Source organism: Cheilinus undulatus, linkage group 4 (assembly GCF_018320785.1).
Source record: "Cheilinus undulatus linkage group 4, ASM1832078v1, whole genome shotgun sequence".
In the NCBI taxonomy this organism is placed as follows: Eukaryota; Metazoa; Chordata; class Actinopteri; order Labriformes; family Labridae; genus Cheilinus; species Cheilinus undulatus.
Genome location: NC_054868.1, coordinates 22732178 through 22752868, shown reverse-complemented (window position 1 = coordinate 22752868; position 20691 = coordinate 22732178). Strand labels below are relative to the sequence as shown.

At 38.5% G+C, this 20691-nt stretch overlaps 1 protein-coding gene across 3 annotated transcripts in view; it reads left to right on the top strand.

Moving 5' to 3' along the window:
- The window catches only part of LOC121508055 (zeta-sarcoglycan), a 605848-nt gene that overhangs the window by 494135 nt on the left and 91022 nt on the right, over positions 1–20691 (top strand). For all 3 annotated transcript variants that reach the window (XM_041784545.1, XM_041784546.1, XM_041784544.1), the window contains 2 exons: positions 7932–8054; positions 14604–14676. In XM_041784545.1, the coding sequence (XP_041640479.1) occupies positions 7932–8054; positions 14604–14676 (196 nt within the window). The remainder of the gene's footprint in view (positions 1–7931; positions 8055–14603; positions 14677–20691) is intronic.

Genomic DNA, 20691 nt, shown 5'->3' with positions numbered 1-20691 from the left:
GAAACAGACGTGGCTTTAAAGAGGGGTTCATTTTTTATTTTTTTTTAATAAATCAGTGGGAGTGACGAGTGCATATGTATACACTGATAATAATTATCAGTTTATAGATTTAGCACCAGTTTTACAAAGTGCTTGATATGAGAGTTAAAAGAAAATCAGGCAATGATATATAATAAATGAATATAATAAAAACAGTCAACAGTATCCGCCTATTTTAAGTCCAAGTGGAGGAAGCTCCCGAAAGATTTCGAGCTACGACCCTAAAAGCACAGTCTTTTTTGGTTTTAAGTCTGAAGTCTGGAAGAACAAACAAACACTGATAAGTGGACCAAAGAGTCTTGCTGGGATCAGGCCTGCCCAAGGAATTGTCTAGGCCCCTGAAAAACCCAGAGAATGGGTCCTCCCCACTTGTGATGTATTGATTTAATGATAATCCCAATGTGTGTTCCATGTGTAGAATTGGTGGCAGTATCCTGGCTAACAGCGACCTCTTTTGGACCTGAAAAAGGGTGTCAAACTATCACCCAGTCCTCATGTTCGAATTATTCATTAATGCTGCCTTTAAACCCCCTTTCAACACTTTTGCCTCCCATTGTTGCTACTTTTCCCATTTCTAACCCATTTTGGCTTTTTCATCCTTTCTTGCGACTTATAACCCCTGTTTGCCACTCTCTGCCAATTTTTGTCATTTTTCCTTTCTTTTGCCACTTTACACTCATTAGGGTCCTCGCTGCCCAAAGGGCAAGGACCCTATTGTATTTCGTCCGTTTCTTTCTTGTTATTATTATTCCACAACCACTTTAAACCTTAATTTGACCCCTAAACACGCTCAAAAACTCACCAAAATTGGCACACACCTCAGATTCTGCAAAAAATTTGATAAAATGAAAAAATTAACTCCAAACATGGCAAAATGTGCTCTCTAGCACCACCTAGGCACACTATAACGGCCCTCATGGCCAGTAGGAATGTCGTAGAGAGATCAAACCAACCTGGAAACACTCGTCTCATCGAGACCCACAAATCACGCACTGACAAATCTAACATTACTTCCTAAATGGTTTAGTTCACTGTGCCCCTCCATGTTGTAATTTTTACCAATAAAAATTCTAATTTTGTCTTGAGAACAGGAGTTTATTTATTTATTGATTTATTTTTTATAGCACCTATATTTGTACTAAAGCATAAATAAATCAAATTCAAGTCTTATCACTTTGATAAGAGTGGTTATTATTCAGGTTGAAATAAAAATCCTTATCACAGTTTAAATTTACAGTGGATTTTGATTTTGCTGACCTCCATGAGCCCCAGAGAGCTGTCCCCTTTTCCCCTTTATAGGCAGCCTTGGCTGGGATTGTAGGGCCACAAAAGTTATACTGGGTAGGCTGGTGCCTGTCCATACAGGCACCTCTAGTGAAATCAAGAATCTTGAACTGGATCCTGAAATGGATTCTGAAATGTATGGTGTTATGTGTGATCTTTCTGGAGACTTAGAAGTCTAGCTTCAGTGTTTTGTAGTTGTAGACAATTTAGGGGTTCAGGAGTTTTACTGAGACAATTGAAAATTGAGCTACAATAGAAGGAAATAAGTGCATGAACAATAATCTCTATCTGAGCTGTGGAAACAATGAGCCTTAGTTAAGCAATATTTATCTGCTGATTTAAAAAAAAAAAAAAAACAAGAGCAAACCAGATTGACAACATGTTGGTCAAGGCACAAAAACTGGCTAAAATCAACACTTGGGTTGTTGAGAACAGGTTCAACACAAGTGGATGCTAGCAGTACATTTTAGGTATCTCAAAATACAGTGCTTCAAATCAATTAAACCTGCCTGAATCCAGGCTGGGTCTTCTCCAGATGTTTGAAATAGGAGACAGGCAAAACAAAACCAAGCATTTACTTTGTTGCATCCTGTTAACCAAGCCTTTTGCTGAAGCTTGAAAAATTAAGTACAATTTCTGGTCTTTTTACGCATAGATGGGAGACAATGAAGATATGTCGTGCCAAAGTGTGTAAGTTTTATTAGGTCTACTGCTGTGAGCCCTGATATTCCATGCTTTTTATGCTTTATTCTACTCTCTGTTTTATCAGTGTCATTTCACAGTCAGTACAAACTCTTCAGAAATGACTACGGCTCGAACAAGACTCTTTCATTCCAGTGTTTAGAGGATTACTGACTGGCACATCAGTTACACTAAACTCTAAGGAAGTTTTGCAGCGTATGAAATAATACGGTGAAACATCCATAGACTTTTGCGACACTGTTCATTTCTATAAAGTATAGGTATAAAGCAGAGACCGGTCTACCAAAAATCACTCCACTCTGGTTATTTCTGTAGGACATACACACAGCCTTATGTTGCCTTGAGTTTCTGCTACAAACAGTTTGCATCTTCCCAAGCGTATTTAAATTGTGCAGTATTGAAGCTTGCAATGGTTTGGACTAGGTTGTGTCAAAGGACAGGACAGTGAAGAGTAATGCTGAAAAGGATCCACAGGCCAAGCTTGAATCAGACCACCTTCTCGATGAACTTTAGAACTCCAAATTGGGGTGCAACTCACGTTTAGAGGCCCACAGCCACCTTTCAAACCTCTCCATTCATCTGAAAAAAGCCTGACAATAGGTTATCAACAACAGTATCTACAAGCCAAAAAAATTACCTACATCAGTCAGATTACTTACAGTCACCTGTCTTTGTAATGCTGCTTTGCAGTAGATGTCACACGATACACAAGAATGCTTCTTAAGGCTCATGAGAAACCAAATCCACATCAGCTTTTTACCTCTGTAATCAAGCCCTCAAGGGCCTTGAAGGGAAATAGTAAAATAAATCAGAGTTAATCCAAAACTGAAATGTTTTCATTTAATTCTTTTCAACCAATTATTGGGTTTTGATTTGATGTGGGTACGATTGCTTTTTTTAAATAATTGAAATTACAAAATCACAGGAAAAAGTCACATTACAGCAATTTTAATTCACAAAGACTTGCTCCACATAACAACTAAGGCTCTAACATCTAAATACTGATAACTGTGATGTGAGTGTGGATCCAGTTATGTTGTAGATACCTTTCTGCATGCGTGAGCATTGTGGGGGATTTTAGGGGTGTAATGTAGCACTAGTACATATTACAGAGCTAGAATTTAGCATTGCATTCATGCTTATTAGAACAACTGCTAAACATGATTTCTTAAGTAAAGCTTTTTGTTTTAAAAAAAACAAATGTAAATACATGTTTTTAGATCACAGTCTGCATTTCTGCTGAGTCTGAATCAGGTGACTAAGGCCTCATTTATACAGAAACAATCTCCTATATATATACGACATATAGCTATTCAATTATACGACTGCACTTCTGAGGATAAATCTACATGCTTCACAGTCACACTGAGTATTATAGATTAAAAGTTGGGTATTGACATGTGACGTCTGGAGTTCAGTGCCAGCTACTGATTAGAGTGCACGTGTTTTTGCTAAAGTGTCTAAAAATTTTTTTAGCTTAAACGTTGAACAAGGCATTAACTTGAAATTTTTGGTAAAACTGAACAAACAGCAGCTGAATCATTAACAGATGTGTATAGGTGAATACTATAGGCGTGTTTGAATGGTGCAAAAGATTTAGTGAAGGTGGAGAGAATGTCCAATATGATGGATGTTCTGGGTGCCCATGCACATCAAAAACTTCTAAAAACATTCGACATATTGAACAAATCATTTGAAATGGTCGACCAGTCATTATAAGAATGATAGCAGAAATGGTCTCCATTGATAAAGAGGCAGTACGGCAAATTTAGCTTGACAATTTGAACATGAGAAACGTGTGTGCAAAAGTTGCCCCAAAACTTGTGACTCCTGATCAAAAGGAAAAATGCACATTTTTGGAGACAATTTGGGACAGATTGAAGGAACCCCAAATTTTTTAGAACGAGTGATTACATGCAATTAAACTTCAATCTTCATGTGCTTCTGAATCTTTCCTTTTGTACACCTTTCTGTGAAGACAATAAGAAAAATCTCTGCAATATAAAACAAAACATCATAGAAATATGCTGACCTGCACCTGTGTTGGAAATGTGCACTATGAGCTTTATTATTCGCCAAGAGCTATATAGAACCAGATAGATATCTGCGACAGCAACTAGCACAGCACCTCTCCTATTTAAACCAGCTTTACTTCCTCTTTATCTCCTATGAAAACTTAAACCCTTATTTTTCCTTCTCTTACTCTGAGCATCTCTTCCTATCAACCCCCTCCACCTCCTTAGCAAACACACATACGCACACCTCGCTTAAGGGTGGCTTTTCACAATATAAATCTCGATTGCTTTTTCACACAGTCTATAGAGGAGTGAGAGGCTTAAGGAGGGAGAGATGAACAGGATAAAGAGAGGAGAGAGCAGTAGAGAGAGAGAGAGATGAAAAAATGGACTTAATCCCAGATTGATGGCTGCTAATAAAGTTTGATTATTACTGACAAGACACTCTGGGTTTCTAATTGACACTTGTAATAGCCTGGGAGCCAAGACAGTGAAGGAAGTGAAGAGAGGGAGGGGGGATGTTTCTTTCAGCTCAGCAGGGATTTAGTCGTAGAGAATCACCATCCAAATCACAAAGTAAATGAACATGGAGGAACAGAATGAACAAACGGACTGCCACCTTGACTAATACTGGCAATTTGTCAGACCTCAATCACAACCTTTTCTTCAACACCAATAAATCCGCAGAATTATTCTCTTATTTCACACAGGGGAAGTTTTTTGCATGTCAGGGGGTACCAAAAAAGGCAAAGTTGATGTTTGTAACCAGTGTTGTATTACTCATTGTCCCATATCTCCTCAAGGAATTCTAATTCTTGTGATCTTTTTAGACTTATTTTCTTCCCATTGCCCAGCATAACTAAAAACAGCCCAGAATGATGAAGTATTTCATCATGTGTGGCTCGCTGCATGATGCATAATGAAAAATGGCTCCAGTGAGAGGGTCATTGATCTATATGTGCTGCTAAAAAAAGGCAATGTTTAACTCGTTGGCCAAAAAATGAAATCTTGTTTTCCACTTGTGGCGTTTTTTTTTTTTTTTTTTTCCTTTTTTTGGTTTCCAAGGAAAAGAATTGAAATTCTTAAACTCAGAAAAAAATTGCATCAGATTTCTGCAGTGTTTCTGTAATATTTCCTGCAGATTACTAAAATAATTCATCTCTCTGTGGACTTGACTGTAATTTCAATGATTTCAACTTTGTTTCTTGAAGAAATGGGACTTAAATGATGGTTGCTGAAGAGAACATTTTACCCTTCAGCTTTTTGGTATGGATGGGATTTCCTTCCATGTCTTCCATGTTGTATCCACTGTATTGTCACATCTTTGCGTTATTTGTTTTACACACACCTGCTTCATTATTTAACATTCAAGGAAAACGTGTTTAATACTGTTAAAAAATGTTTGTTTGTTTTTTTTTTTAAATGATAAATCAGTGTGAGATGGATTAACACTGTCATCAAAATTAGAGATGTTAGTCTTTCAATATCTCAAAATGTGATTCTGATTCTGGGGGTCCTTATTTGATTTTGTATCAATTTGAGTACACTTATAATGTATAATGACACTGGGAGCCTAATGTTAACGATGAAGTATTAGTTAGAAATGGACCACATCCAATTCAATATCAGTGTCAGTGTCGTCATCGTATTTTGCTCCGACACTAAAGAACAGTCAGATAACAACCCAAGCATCACCCGTCTGTGTCTGTGTGATTAATGTAAAGCACAGTTATGAGGCAAAAGGTGTGATCTCTCCTATTATATAATTGGTGCATGCCATAAGCAGAAGGGTATTCAATTATCCAACAAGAAGTGATATTTGTTTTTTGTTTTCATTTGTTGGTTTTTAGGGGAATGTTTTACAAACACAATCGCACTATCCTCCTCTGAAACACTGGATAACTCCCACACTAGAGAAGTCAAGCCTGATGAAGACTAGTAAAGCCATGTTTAGTTTAATCACCTTTCTTGTTGGTGGATTTAATCTGTTTATATTTATTATCTGAATAATGAAAGATAGATTCTTTTTTTTTTTTTTTTTTTTTGGAAAAGCTACAGCACTATGCTGATTTCCTCCTCTGTCTGAGCACTCTGTCATTTCCTTTCTGTAAACAGCAACAGGCCATGCGTTATTTGTGAAGGAGCAGTGAAACAGAGGAGAACAGGAAGTAAAATAGAGCACCCTCTATGAACTATCGTGTACACAGCTTTTAGAAAGCACTCTGGATTTGAGGCAGTGGTTCACTTAATCATAACATCCCAGGTGATTGCCTGCTTTGTGTGTGCGAGTTAGCCTGGTCAGTAGCAGCTGCATGTGACTTTGCCATAGCTCGTGCTGCAGATGTGGAGTGTCAATGTGAGACATTCAGCTCCTTTTGGTGACACACCAAATACAAAATATAATGATTTTGTGTAAGATTCAAACCTTGAACCCAAGTCAAGAGGCTTTGAGAGGCAAGTGCAGGTTAGGTCTTACAGTAGCATATGACTGGTCCAAAGTGCAGGAGTAAGCAGGAGGAGCGGAGTATTCATCCTTCTCTGGATTTTATAAATCAATATAAAATATTGGATAAGAATCAATGTAAATCAGAGAATTGATTTCATTTTAGCCAGACCGAATTATTAAGAGGCATTTGACAGAAAAGTCACAAGTTAACATGGTCACTTGTTAAACCGTAACACTGGTCTTTGATTTGAAACAGACAGGCAGTTATTTTGAATGTCCATGTCTGTCAGTAGATGTAGGCTGGTGTGGTGTATGATGTGAATTTGGGCTTTAGACACATTTCTGAAACAGGCTACATTGTAGTTTAGCACACTTAGCAAACGAGTTGGGCAAGGCTTCCTCTAACCTAGAGAATGTAGAGTGCAGTGAGTCTTTGCACCATAGACAGTGTAGGCAGGAGGTCAGAATGTCAAACACAGCCATGTAGACATTACTGACGCTAAGAGCTAGCAACCCTTATGCTAATGAGCCTCAGACCTCATGCTGCATCTGTGTGTCAGGGAAGGTGGAAAAAGTCCACAGAGAAAACACCAGCAGTGGATTTCTGTGCTCAGACTGCCTACCGTTGAAAATTTAATTTGGATTTAATAAAGTGTGTTTAAGGATTGATTTATTGACATTTCTATGAAAGGATATCTTTGTTAAAGGCAGAGTTATAATCCTCATATTTTAAAGGGACTTTACTCTCTCCAAACACACAACAGCCTGTCAATACACCATTTGTTTCATTAGTTTTTATAGTGAGAAAATAGTAATTTTCATATTATTGAATCATCATTTCCCTATAATGGTGAAATCATTTTGAATACTTATTTTCTTTTAAAGTATACACACCCATGCAGATCCTGGTTTTGTTTGCTCATAATTTTTAGCTCTTTTTGACAAGCATGCTGCAACCCCAGTGAAATTTAGATGAATGAAATTCAGCGTGTTTCATAAAGCACTGAAAAATACATTTAATACCTGGCTTAATTCTCACTATACTTACTTAGCAACATTTCCCTCCAGAAACATTCATCCTTTTACTTAAGATAATCCACAGAGCACACTGTCATCAGTTTTTATGCTGGCTGTTTCTACACTGTAAGTAGTTGCAACATGACTTGTTGGAGCACAGCTTGTTCTGTGGATTATCCAGACTTAATGATGCATTGTTCCACAGACAAAACTCAGTTTATATAGTTTTATAGACTGCAGATCCCGAATACTCAGATCCTGATATTTATCTGGATATCTGTGCTGATGTTATGATAGAGGGGTGTCACTTAAAGGTCCTGGGTTCAAAGTTCAAATCCTTTTTAGTTGTTCAAGCTAAGCCTTCATTCACCTATGGCTCTGAATGTTCACATTTTAACTCAGTGTTTGCCTCTCTCTCACTGTCTCAGGTTCAGAAATGGTGGAAGCCCAGTGCCAGAGGTTTGAGGTGAGAAGTACAGACGGAGAGAGAGTCCTGTTCTCAGCAGATGAAGAGGAGATCAGCATCGGCACCGAGAAGCTAAGAGTCACAGGTAGGGATATGCACAAGGAGAATACTGTTTGCTGTAACACCCCTATTTTTAATTAGATCTTCTCCAAAGGTGTCCTATGGAGGTTTGACCTCTAGTCATGCTGTGTGCACAAGGTTGACACATTACATTGCCCTGCACGGTTTCACACTGGTGCAGTAATAAACAGGTGGTGGTTACATGCCAAGATGTTTTGTTATGCTGTGTCAAAGGCAAAAAAAAAAACAAAAACAAAAACAAAAATGGCTACAGTTTTAAGAAAAAATCATGTGAACAAAGCAGGATCTGAAATACTTTATAGATTTATATTTTAAAGGTATATTAATTAAGCAACAAACAAATTTACCCGATGCAAAGGTAATGTGAAGTCATGGTTTCCTAAAAAACAAAAAGAGTGAAGTCATTCTCCCTCTGGGTTTGTTTGGGGCAGTGTCTCTTTCAGCTTATCCAGCACAAACATGTTTCATGCAAGTTTTATTTTCATTTATTTTTATTTATTTATAGCCCTGCCACCATACAGGGGAAAAGAGACAGCCTGCTCAGGGAGATTATTCTCTTTGCATGGTGACAGTGTCATAGCAAGAGTACATCTAATGGTGAAAATAGACTACAGACAATGAGGACATTTTCTTTGGTCTAAAAAGACAACCAGATAACAACCAAAGCAGCTGGGAAAGTGTGGAGGAAAGGGGGACCTGAGGGATGATGGGTGTGTCTAAAAAGAGCATTTGTTTTGGTCTGAAATCTGGTCTCTAAAGTGCATTGTAAGGCTTTAGAAATGGCCCTTTTAAATGAAGAGCGAGCATGAAATGTGTTAGAGCAAAAACAAGAGTTTTAAAGAGAGGAACATTAAAACTTCATGACTTGTTAGTTTAGAAGAAAACTCATTGGGGTACTTTTATATTTATTATGTACTTTAGTTTTTTTTTTTTTTTTTTTTTCCTGTTTATTTGTTATTATACCATACTGTTGTACAAAGGCTTCAATAGACAGAGTGAGGCAGGTTCATTGTCTCATATTAAAAGATTTAAATGTTTATTTATTTCATTTTGGATGTTTGTACTGCCTTAAAGTGTTGTCCTGAAATGAGACATAAAGGAGCAGTGCTGGACTTATTTGGCATCACTGTGATTGCAGGGAGACTTTGCAGTAGCTTAACCAAAGTGTGCTAAATATGGTTAACCCTTTGAACCCAAAGCCAGAATTTGCTACTTTTGGTATTTTTTAATGCAAAAATACATGCAAAATCTTAACCCTTTTAAGCCCAATCAAGTTTTGGACATATAATTTTTCAGGACAAACTGGGCTATTTAACTTTATGCAAATCACACCCAGATTAACAATAACCAAGCCTTTTCGCGTGTGCATTTAGTTCATACAGGCTTTTTTCTACCAGGAGAGAAAACCTGAACTTGCAAACAAAAACACAATAGTTATTATCACTATCAACTTTCTAAATAAACCAATTTAAATTTTGCATGCATGTGGAATTCCAGGCCATAAAGTGTGCATAAATTCCATTTTAGGAGCACAACATCCTCTTTTCATTATATGGGCTATAGAGGGCCATGTTTTTTTTTACCTTTCCTAATTGGCAGATAAATATCTTGTCGTTTGTTGATCTTTGGCTGTCCTTGATTGGTTCCTATCACAAAAGAAAACAAATAAAGAAGAAATTGGCTAACAGGCTAACAGGAAGTTGCTTTTTTTTACATCCAGTGTAAAAACAGAGGACTGATAGCACAGTTAGATTTTTCATTACGGAGACAAAACAGTCATATGATCATGGATTTGGCAATGTGGGTTGTAGTGTCAAAGCTGTGAATCAACACCACACTTTGCACCTGGATTCAATTTTCATAAGAGATATAAGGGCCAGAAAGTCTCTGTAGATCAGCTAAAAGGTGTGCTTCAGATTACTAGTCAAGGACCTTAATTAATCATGATTATTGCATTAATGTTGACAGTCATACCTTGAAATTAATCTTGACAAAAACATATGAAAATTATTATGAAAAGGCTATTGTAATGATGTTAAATTATGAAAAAGTTTTGAATCTTAGTAAATTGGGAAAAAAGTTACACATCACTGATAGGTCTGAGAAACAAAACAGATGATTGTAGATGCAAAGGGAAAATAAAATCATCAGTGAGATAAAGAGGAAGTACTAGAGAGAAGAAAACTAGGCTTGTGCATTTTATCTCTTCCACACAGTTATTCCTTCATAAATAAATGAAAATTAGAAAAACAAGTAAAAGTGTTAGTATGTGTTTGTGTAAGTTACTGAACCAACAAGTACATATTTACACAAACACACATTTCAAACTTTCAAGGTGATCTACACACACACAAAAAGCACACACGTACAAACACACTCAGGCCTGGGTAATTGAGGAGACATGTCCATTAGAGGCACTCTGAAGGAACGCTGCTGTCATTTACTGTGTGATGGAGGTGAGAGAGACGAGAGACTGGAGAGAATGCAAATATGAACTCATCCACTCAGCTCATGCGCTGAGGTCCAGTGGAGTCATGCTATGCTAATGTTTATTTTTTAGATTTGTAGCTAGATTAATTTTGTTGCCCTCTGCAGCAGTGAAAAGCGTGCAGCAGAGACGGCAGAGCTTCACTGGAGGATTTCATATAAGCCTGCTCTTTATGAGAATAAGCCCAAGTACGCTGCTGCAATGGAGTGCAGTACAAGTGGGCTTATTCTTGATTTGCATGTGCAGAAATAAATATTATGTTTGAATTTTAAATCTTACAGCTCTACTTTTACAGTGTGTAGTGAACCAGGACAGGTGCTCTGTCATAAACACATTAACAGTTCAACAGGCCCAATCCCAATCTGCAGCCTGAAGCCACAGCTCTAAACCTGCACTGACTTTAATAATACCAGATATGCAGTGTGAATTATTTAATTGCATTAGATCCATTACAGGTAGTATATATAACCCCATTTTCAAAAAAGCTGGGGCGCTGTCTAAAATGTGAACAAAAACAGAATGGAATGACTTGCAAATCTCATAAACCTGTATTTTCTTCAAAATAGAATATAAACAACATAACCAATGTTTAAACTGAGACATTTTACCATATCATGAAAAGACTTTTGAATTTGATCGCAACAACTCTTTTCAAAAAAAGTAAGGATGGAGCGATGTTTACCATTGTTTAACATAACATCCCATTTTCTTTTAACAACAGTCTGTAAATGTATGGAATATGAGGAGTCATTGCTTGAGTTTTTGAAGAGAAAGGTTGTCCCATTTTTGTCAGATGTAGTATTTTAGCTGCAACAGTCATGGGTCTCCTTTGCCGGGGTTTTAATTTCATGATGTGTCGAATGTTTTGTATCGGTGAAAGATCCGAATTGCAGGCAGGCCTCTTCTACTGTGAAGCCATGCTGTTGTAATGAATGTGGTATGTGGTTTAGCATTGTTTCGCTGAAATATGCAAGGCCTTCCCTCAAAGAGACATTGTCTAGGTGGGAGCGTAAGTTGTTCTTAAATCTCTGTCTACACATCAGCATTGATAATGCCTTTCCAGATGTGTCAACTGCCCACACCGAAGGCAATAATGCAAACTCAAACCATCAGAGATGCAGGCTTTTGAACTGGCACGGATAACAAGCATAACGGTCCCTGTCCTCCTTAGTCCACTAGACATAGCCTCTGTTGTTTCCAAAAGGGAATGTTGATTCATCTGACCACAGAACAGTTTTCCATATTGTTTCAGTCTGTATTAAATGAGCTTTGTGCCCAGAGAAGATGCTAGAGTTTCTGAATCCTGTTCACATATGGTTCCTTCTTTACATAATTCGGCTTTAAGTTGCCTTTGTGGATGGCAAACTGTCAAGACAACATGATTTCTGGAAGTCTTTGCAATGCAAACTACTTTGCAGCATTTTTGTTTTTGGCTCTACCTTTTGGCTTTTTGTGTTTTTATCTTCAAATATTTATATAAATAATAAAACAACAGCATTAAACCGTAAGGAAAATCACATCATTTTATTTAATTATTTATTTAACCTTTATTTAACCAGATAAAGACCCATTGAGATCGAGATCTTTTTTACAAGGGTGACTTGGCCGAGAGGTCAGCAGCACACATCACAATAAATAATACATTTCAGAGACAGAGACGGACAGATAGATTTAAAACAATATTAATTTAGAAAGTGCATTTAATTGCAGATAAAGTTCCTGAAAATGACTCACTATAACCAGTTTATAAACACTGGCACTTTTCCATGGTCTTGCGATGTCATCTGAGACAGAACGAAAGCCTTCAAGTGAAATGAGTTCAGACAGTTTCAGATCAGTCTGGAGATTGTTCCATGCTGAAGGGGCGGCAACACTGAAGCCTTTTTTCCCAATTCAGTCCTGACACGAGGAACAAGCAGATGAACAATGTCACTAGAGTGCAAGGCATAATGGTTTTGGGTTCTTTGAAGAGCAGTTGGAACTAAGCCAAGATTTCATTAAGAAGCATCTGAAACATTCTTAATAAATATGTATATAGTAAATTTAGCAACAGCATCAAAAGGTATCTTCTCAACACCATAACATCATTTTCATTGAATATATTGTTTATTCAATGTTTTGTTATGTTGTTGTTTTTTATTTATTTTTTATTTTTTGTTGGGACAGTTTATTTTGAACAAACTTTTACAGCGTGCGCGCCATGCACCAAAGCGTCGCGGGTTTGCTCCGATTGAAGGAGAGCAACCTCGCCCACTGGAAGCGAGTCTAGAGCGCAGCGCTGTGGCACGCAGTCCTGATCAGCAGGCAGAAATCACGGGAGAACTGTGAGTTCACGCAGGAATAGTATGTGAACAGCGGACTATTTTACCTTTTGGGGTTAATTTGTCATCCTTTCTGGTATAAGTCCATGATATTATTGCTTCCTCCATTGATTGAGTACATTAGGAAGTTAAAAGGTTAATGTTTGCTAAAAAGGATCTATGGTTTTGTGCAAAATTCTTTGGCTAAATATCCCCAAAAGTAAACTTTTCCCTGTCAATGGTGTCGTTGTAGCTCTGTGACCCACTGACCTCTCTGTGACCCTTTGCTCTCTGCAGGATGAGACGTAATGTTGATATAGTGATGATTTACGATCGGAAGTCTGTGTTTTGTTTTGAAAGAACCGAATGTTCTATGCCTGTGACTTCCATGGTTGGTGCTTTCTGAACGACGGTGAATTTACGAGGTTTGGCAGCGGCCGATGCTGAATGTATCTGCAGCGTATCTGAAACAAAGCAGAGCGGAGTGGCGCTCCAGGCACGCACGGCTGCCAGTCTGGAGCGCATGTATGGAAATGCTCTGAGAGACTAGAGAGGGAGCAAAGTGCTACGCGGTACGATTTGCCAGCGTTCTGCGATGCGTACACTGTGTATAAAAATTGGGGGGAGAATGCAAACCTAAAGTGAAAAACAAGCTATCAATACATGGTACAAGGCAGCACTTCTGATTTGATTGTCTGCTGTTTAACAGATATTTTAACCATGAAATATGATGCACCAGTTTGAGCTTCGCGTCATTCTTGTACCTTTGACATAAACAGCTGAATACCAAGGACAGTCTCACAAACTGTATGCACTAACATGGAACCAAAGGTGACACGGTCAGAAGGTGAAAAGTAAAGCATATCAGAACAAATAAAAATTTTCAACAAATGAATCGGTTGTTTACAAAGGGTTATAGAGAGCTATAGAAAATATGTTTTTTCTTTTCATATGTCAGTGTTTTTGTTGTTGGTAGTTGCACAAACATATTTTTGTTGCATTGTTCATTGGACCTTGGGAAAAACAAATAAAAAATGTTCTCAACTGAGAAGTAAACAAACAAACTACTCAATCTTTTTTTTTCTAATGTAAAATGCCAATGTCCTCCATGAATCTCCTTGAAAAAAAACAAACATATGCTGCATCAGATTTTAAACAATTTACTCATTTTGGATCTGACTCAATAACAATGAGCAGTTGTCTTGTGCAGAATTTAAATTCGAAGCAGTGCTGAAGTTTCCAGCACGTATCTTCAGCCTCAGCAGGAGTCATGACCAGCACTCCCCCCAAGCATCTGTTCAGGACTGCAGGCTAAAGCGGAGGTGGCTGCTGCACATGGGGGGGTTAAACACTGCATCATACCACAGCCAGTGGAAAATTATGTTGTGCAGTGTTACTACTCTGCATCAGTAAAATGTGGGGGGATATAATCCCCCTGGCTGACATTTTTATCAATACATCAGAAAAATCCTGAAGGACGCTGACATCCAGTCTGTGACAGGAAATAAATCCCTGTTATTAGTGTTTAAGCCAAACATTCTCCCTCTTTCCTCCACATTGGCGTTGTATGTGAATGTGTATTGTGACTGGAAACATTTTGTACTTGTTTTATTCAACACACAGGAGATCGGAGCACTATGTCTTGCATTTTTAGTGTCTGCCTCAGCTCCAAGAACAGACGCATGATGCAACATTGTGCAGGCTTTAATCCAAAAGATAAGTCTTTTCTTTATTCTCCTTTCATCCTCTCTTTCTCGTTCCTTAGGCAATGAAGGCGTGGTGTTCAGCCATTCTGTTGAGACGTCACATGTACGGGCAGAGCCGTTTCAGGACCTAAAGTAAGTACTATAAATTATTCTGTGTTTTTGCATGAGTGGACTGTGTGTTAAACAAGCAGCCTGGCACATTTCCATTCGAGTTCCCCTTGTTGTGAATAATTAAGTTGTGGTAGAATATGTATGAAGTGTGTACTTGTGAATAATTACTAAGACAGTAACACAAACAATAACAATTTCAGGGGACATACGTTGTTTTGTTGAATTTAAGCTGCTGAGTTAGCTCACTAGCTGATTCTTTGGTGGAATGAGCTGATGAGATAAAATCAGCCCTCTGCGGGAAAAGGTGTGATGGTGATTGGCAGCCTGACACGCTTTACAGAGGGAGCATAAGCCCTTCTGGCTGCAATGTACAAGGGTCAGACTGTTGACAACTGGTCTCTGCCACTGATGCATGGCCTGTAACACATGTAGGGCAGGATATATGCCAGTTTTCCTTACCTTTCCTCTTTGAGGACAACATTTACACCAGTGTTGTTTTGAAGTGATTAATCTAATGGACAGTTAGATAAATGTAGTTGATCTGTATCTAGAAAAAAGGGTTGGAAACAGTGTTGCTGATAGGTGGCCTTGTTTCAATCGTACTTGTATCCAGTGACCAAAAGGAGACACTCAATTAAGATGTAAGAAAGAAAGACCCTGCCCAGGAATCGATCCAGGGATCTTCTTGCTGTGAGGAAACAGCGCTAACCCCTGCACCGCCCTGCAACCCAAATAACTTAAAAGATCAGTTCAAAAGTGTGGATTCAAATGTACTCATTATGGAATCAACTCAATTATTCTTGACAACACTTTATGGCTGTTAGCCAAGGGGAATAACACTGGCTGTGGATATCTTGATATCTGAGGGCTTCACTGAGTTTTAACTATGAATGTTTTAATATTCTGGTCTATTTGTGCTGCTTCTAGTGTTAGCATCTTAAATAATTGTTAGCTCTGTCTTTTCAACAGGTGAGATTTATCTGCCGCAGTTGTACGTAATAGCTTTTTTTCCAAAAATGTATAGATGCACTGTAAAACTGAACAAGTTTGCATGTTAGGAGTTTGCACGTTCTCCTCGTGCATGCGTGGGTTGTCTCCAGGTACTCCGGCTTCCTCCCACCACCAAAAACATACTCATTAGGTTAATTGGTGACTCTAAAATTGGCTGTAGGTGTGAGTGTGAGTGTGCATGGTTGTCTGTCTCTATATATCAGCCCTGCAATTGACTGGCAACCAGTCCAGGGTGTACCCCCCTTCTCGCCCAATGACAGCTGGGATAGGCTCCAGCCCCCCAGCGACCCCCAATGGGATAAGGGGTATAGAAAATGGATGGATGGATGGATTCCACAATCAATTTGCATCAGATTGAATCAAACCAAATAGTTCTGTATTTTAATGAATCATTGGTGAATCCAATTGTAGCCTGTGATTTGAGATTTGAATTGATTTGTTTTGGGAAACAGAGATTTACATCCTATCATGTCTATTTCAGAGATGTAGGTAAATTAGCAATCGATCTTTGAACTGTTTAATTGATCAATGCACCAAAAGAATACTTACTGTTTGTTGTGAATATATTGTGAATATCTTCTTCTGTCCCTTTCTTGAATCATGTTTTGGGTGTTTAAAACTCGTTTTAGCTGTTCTGAAGTTCTGTAGGTTGCTACAATGTGTTGTTGACATGGCTGTAGGTGAGGGAAACACAGAGAGGAAAGAAAGCCAGATGAAGGCATAAGAGAGAAACAAAAGAAGGAGAAATAAAGTACGGTAGGTGCTGAGGTTCTTTTTTTTCTGAGAAACAAAAGAAGAAAAAGAGGAAAAAGTTACATTTGGCTTGATTAAAGGGGGGAAAGCAGGGCTCAGGTTGGGGTGATGAAGAGGACAATCAAAAGATAGAATTAAAGAAAGGCAGGGGGCAGAGGGGGGAGACAGAGGGAAAGTTCAGGAGCAGGGGATGGAAGTTAGCGCAGAGAAGAATAGATTAAATCAAACCAGCTCCTGCAGTTACTCCTACAGCGGTAGAAGTGGCAGAGAATTTGATTCAGCTAAAATATGAACACACTGAGGGATGAGTGAAATAGGCCTTTTTTGTTAATATTTGTAGCAAATTTAAAACATTGAACCAAACTACATGACAATTTACTAATACAACACACATCACACACACTCTCTTGGCCCCCCCCCCCCCCCATGTGCTATTAACGCTAGGGTGATTATTTTATTTTCAGTCAGCTTCAACTTCAGTCTCAGTAGGTCCTATTGCACATTAGTTACACTGCAGGTTACAACAGCTAAACACCATCCTCCACAGAAACACCAGCAAGTTGTTAGAACAAATAGCTAACCAGGAGTTTGTTATGTAAGGGTTAATGCCCAACAAGGTGTCCATTCATCAAAGTTTACTTATAATTTGAGCCTCATCCACAACGTCACTGCTAACTCACCTCACTACTCTGCTCCCATTCACCATCAACTGGTGGGCCTTGCTAATCTAATCCAACAGAATACCTTGATGTACAGACTGAAGATAAAAGAGAGAAAAAGACACTCATCCCTTTCTTCTAAGGCATCCCAATGGCTGGAGAAAACCTGACACCAGGGGCAAGAAAAGTAAAACGAAGGAGTTCCCCAGGTGCTTGGTGATCCTCGACTCAGTTGTTAAGTCCTGGATTTGAACCCAGCTAAGACTTGCCAAACGTCTTTACATTTTCTCTGTCCCCGGTATTCCTTCTTCTTTGCTCACTGTACAATAACCAATAACCTTTGAAAAAGAAAAAGAAGATGAATCAGGTATAAAACAGGTTAAGGAACAGAGAGAGATAAGATTACTTGATACAGGTGTGAGATGGACAGTCACAGAGAGACAAAGGAATAGCTACAAGCAAAGCAATATGGGGGGCAGAGAAAATAGGACCTCTTACACGCTGAGGGATCAAAGGAGATGAACTGGAAGACACTAGATTAATTAAAGAAACTCAGATGTGGTGGAGGAAGGTGTAGAGTTAGAAGGAGGGGCGAGAACACTGGGTCAGCAGACAGGTTAGTACAGCAAAGCAGTGCAATGAAACCTGCAGTGAAGGCTTCAGGTAAGCTACCAGAGAAAAGAAAGATCTCCAGGCTCTGTCACAAGTCAACAAGGCAAATCAGTTCAAGCCTCAGGCATAATAGGTGTGGTTGCCTATTTGGATTGACATACACAAATGGATGCAGCTAAAAGCACGTCTGTTCAGGCAGAAGTGACCTTGTAGTCACTAAAACAAGACACTCAACTACATGGATCAATGGATTATGTGATTCATTATGAATATTCATTCAGATAAAATACATTCACATGAAAAGCATGCATCTACAAGATAAAGATTCAAATAAACGTTAAGGACTACTTACAAATAAACTTTGCGATAACTTCCATTTCCATTCCATTTTGTTACATTTATTAAAGGGAAAATGCGAGGCAAAGTCAAAACGCTTAAACACAGAATGAAAATACATCAATGTATGTCTGATGATTAAATCTTACTACTATAACTGGAGAGCTGTCTGTATTTGCAAACCACCCTGTGGCTCCAATTGTCTTTCATAGCTCTCAGAGGACTTCTTGGATATACTGGTTAGAAACTGGAACCATGAAAAAATATAAATATGTATGCATTTTTAATAAAATTCAAAATTAAAGTGCTGTTTCTGGCTTCAGGTCGCTCACCCACATGTCCCCATCAACCAATGCGGCTAACGTATGGTGAGCGTTGTGCAGTTGCTCTGTTGTTGTGCTTTTCTACATGTCAATCGAGCTAAAGTAAAATTTTTCACTTTTTTCTACTGCTAGTCACTACTGTTTTATTGCTATTGTGCATTTAGGCATACTGTATATATAGTTACAAGCACCCTCACAGTTTAGCTGCTTTTCTCTTAGCCTCTCTTTCCTCTTTTACCACAGCTTAGCCTAGCTCAGCCTCAGCATCTCTGTCTGCTTCTGCCTCTCCTGCTCCTTGTGCCACATGTTCAGCTTTTCCCAGTCCTCCTTTACCAATTTTCATATGTGTAGTAAATGTAGTTTATGTGTAGCTCTGGAGGACAGGGAAACTCTTTAGGATTTATTGGGAGTTTGAAGCATAACTTGACCCTATTCTGGACTGAAACATAAATGGCTGCATTTAATTTTTTTTTTTCTTTTCTGTATAACTTCTCAGTTAAAAGAAAAACAAACCCAGTGAGATTTTGATGACAGCCAAAATTTTAAAGGTACAATATGTAAAATTTGGCTGCATTTCGCCAAACCGAAACAGTGTACATTGGATATAATGTTTATATATCTATGTGAAGTATGTTAAAATAAGTGCACAATCATCCCCTTTAAATGTTCGTTTTCTTTTCACAAAATTAGAAAAAACCTTTAAAAATTTACATTACCGCTGGTCGCCCTCAAGGAGGCTGACATAACGAACCGCCATGTTGTCTACGGCAACGTTTTGGGGACAGAAAGAGTGAAACGCGATTTTTAAACACGAACCTGCCCGCCGGTCCTGAAAGCTACCTGGAAGGCAGGTGGAGAAGAAAACTGACCTATAATCTATAAAAATAATGGTTGCAAAAATGAATCAATAAACCCTCACCTCATCACTGCTGTAAATGATGTCCGGCTCACGATCCTTTTTTGGTCTTCACAGGCTCTCGTCGCTTAGTGATGTGACGTTTTGGTAACAGATCAGCTCATTCTAAAATCTGAACGCTAGATGTCGCTAAAATGCCACATTTTACACATTGTACCTTTAAAAGTAAAGAAGTTTATTTTTTTTTACAAAAAAGACATGAAGAATCATAAACTACTCCAACTTATATTCAGCTCACACTTCAACAAGTTTGATCTCCTCTTTTTAGTTTACATTTTTGTCTGACATGTCTGATTCATGTCTGACAAAAAACTTATGCAAATGTTAAAATGTATGCATGTCATTTTGTTCTAAATGACAAACGAGTTATCTTTAGTTGTCACTTTAGAGGGATTCTTTTCTCCCCAAAAGGACTGAGACTCTACATTTACAGTCTCTGCAATGCACAGCGTGCGTGTGAATAATCTGACAGTGACACATGTCCACAGATTCAATGAGCAGACTCACAGCTTACAGGAGCAGTCTAATAGTCATCAAAAATGCTCAGAATTCACAAGAAAACTTTTGGAAAGGACTTTTGTCTGTAACACTCAGCTTACAGCTCAGTTATCAACCTGATTCACCATGTTACTGATGTGCCTCAGATTTTAGTTTATTGTCAGAATGGTGAATCTGTGACTGAATATGACACACAACTTACCTAGATGTGGGCGCAAAGTAAATAAACATGTTGAATGCTGGCTATTTACCACATCATGCATCAGACTGTACCATAATGTACCTGCATTTTAGGATCTACTCTCTTCATTGCTGAACATTTTTCCCCTTCAACTTTTATGCAGCTGCTGTCGGCCTACCAAAGATTGCATATTGCGGACATGGGCATTCACTTAATCCCCAAACCCAAAATTCAGAATATCAGAAAATTATAATATTACTTAAAACCAATTTTAAAAAAGGATTTTTAACACAGAAATGTTGGACAATTGAAAAGTATGAACATGTGCAGCACTCAACACTAGGTCGGGGCTCCTTTTGCACACCTTACTGCAGCAATGCGGTGTGGCATGGAGGCGATCAGTCTGTGGCACTGCTGAGGTGTTATGGAATCCCATGTTGCTCTAATAGTGACCTTCAGCTCTTCTGTGTTGTTGGGTCTGGTATCTCAAATCTTCCTCTTCACAATACCCCATAGATTCTCTACGGGGTTTAGGTCAGGCAAGTTTGCTGGCCAATCAAGCACAGGGATACCATGGTCTTTAAAATAGATATGGGGGCCAATTCCTTCTGGAAAATGAAATCAGCATCCCCATAAAGCTGCTCAGCAGAGTGAAGCATTAAGTGTTCTAAAACTTCCTGGTTACTTCCTGCGCTGACCTTGGACCTGATAAAACACCAGCAGATGACATGGCTCCCCAAACCACCA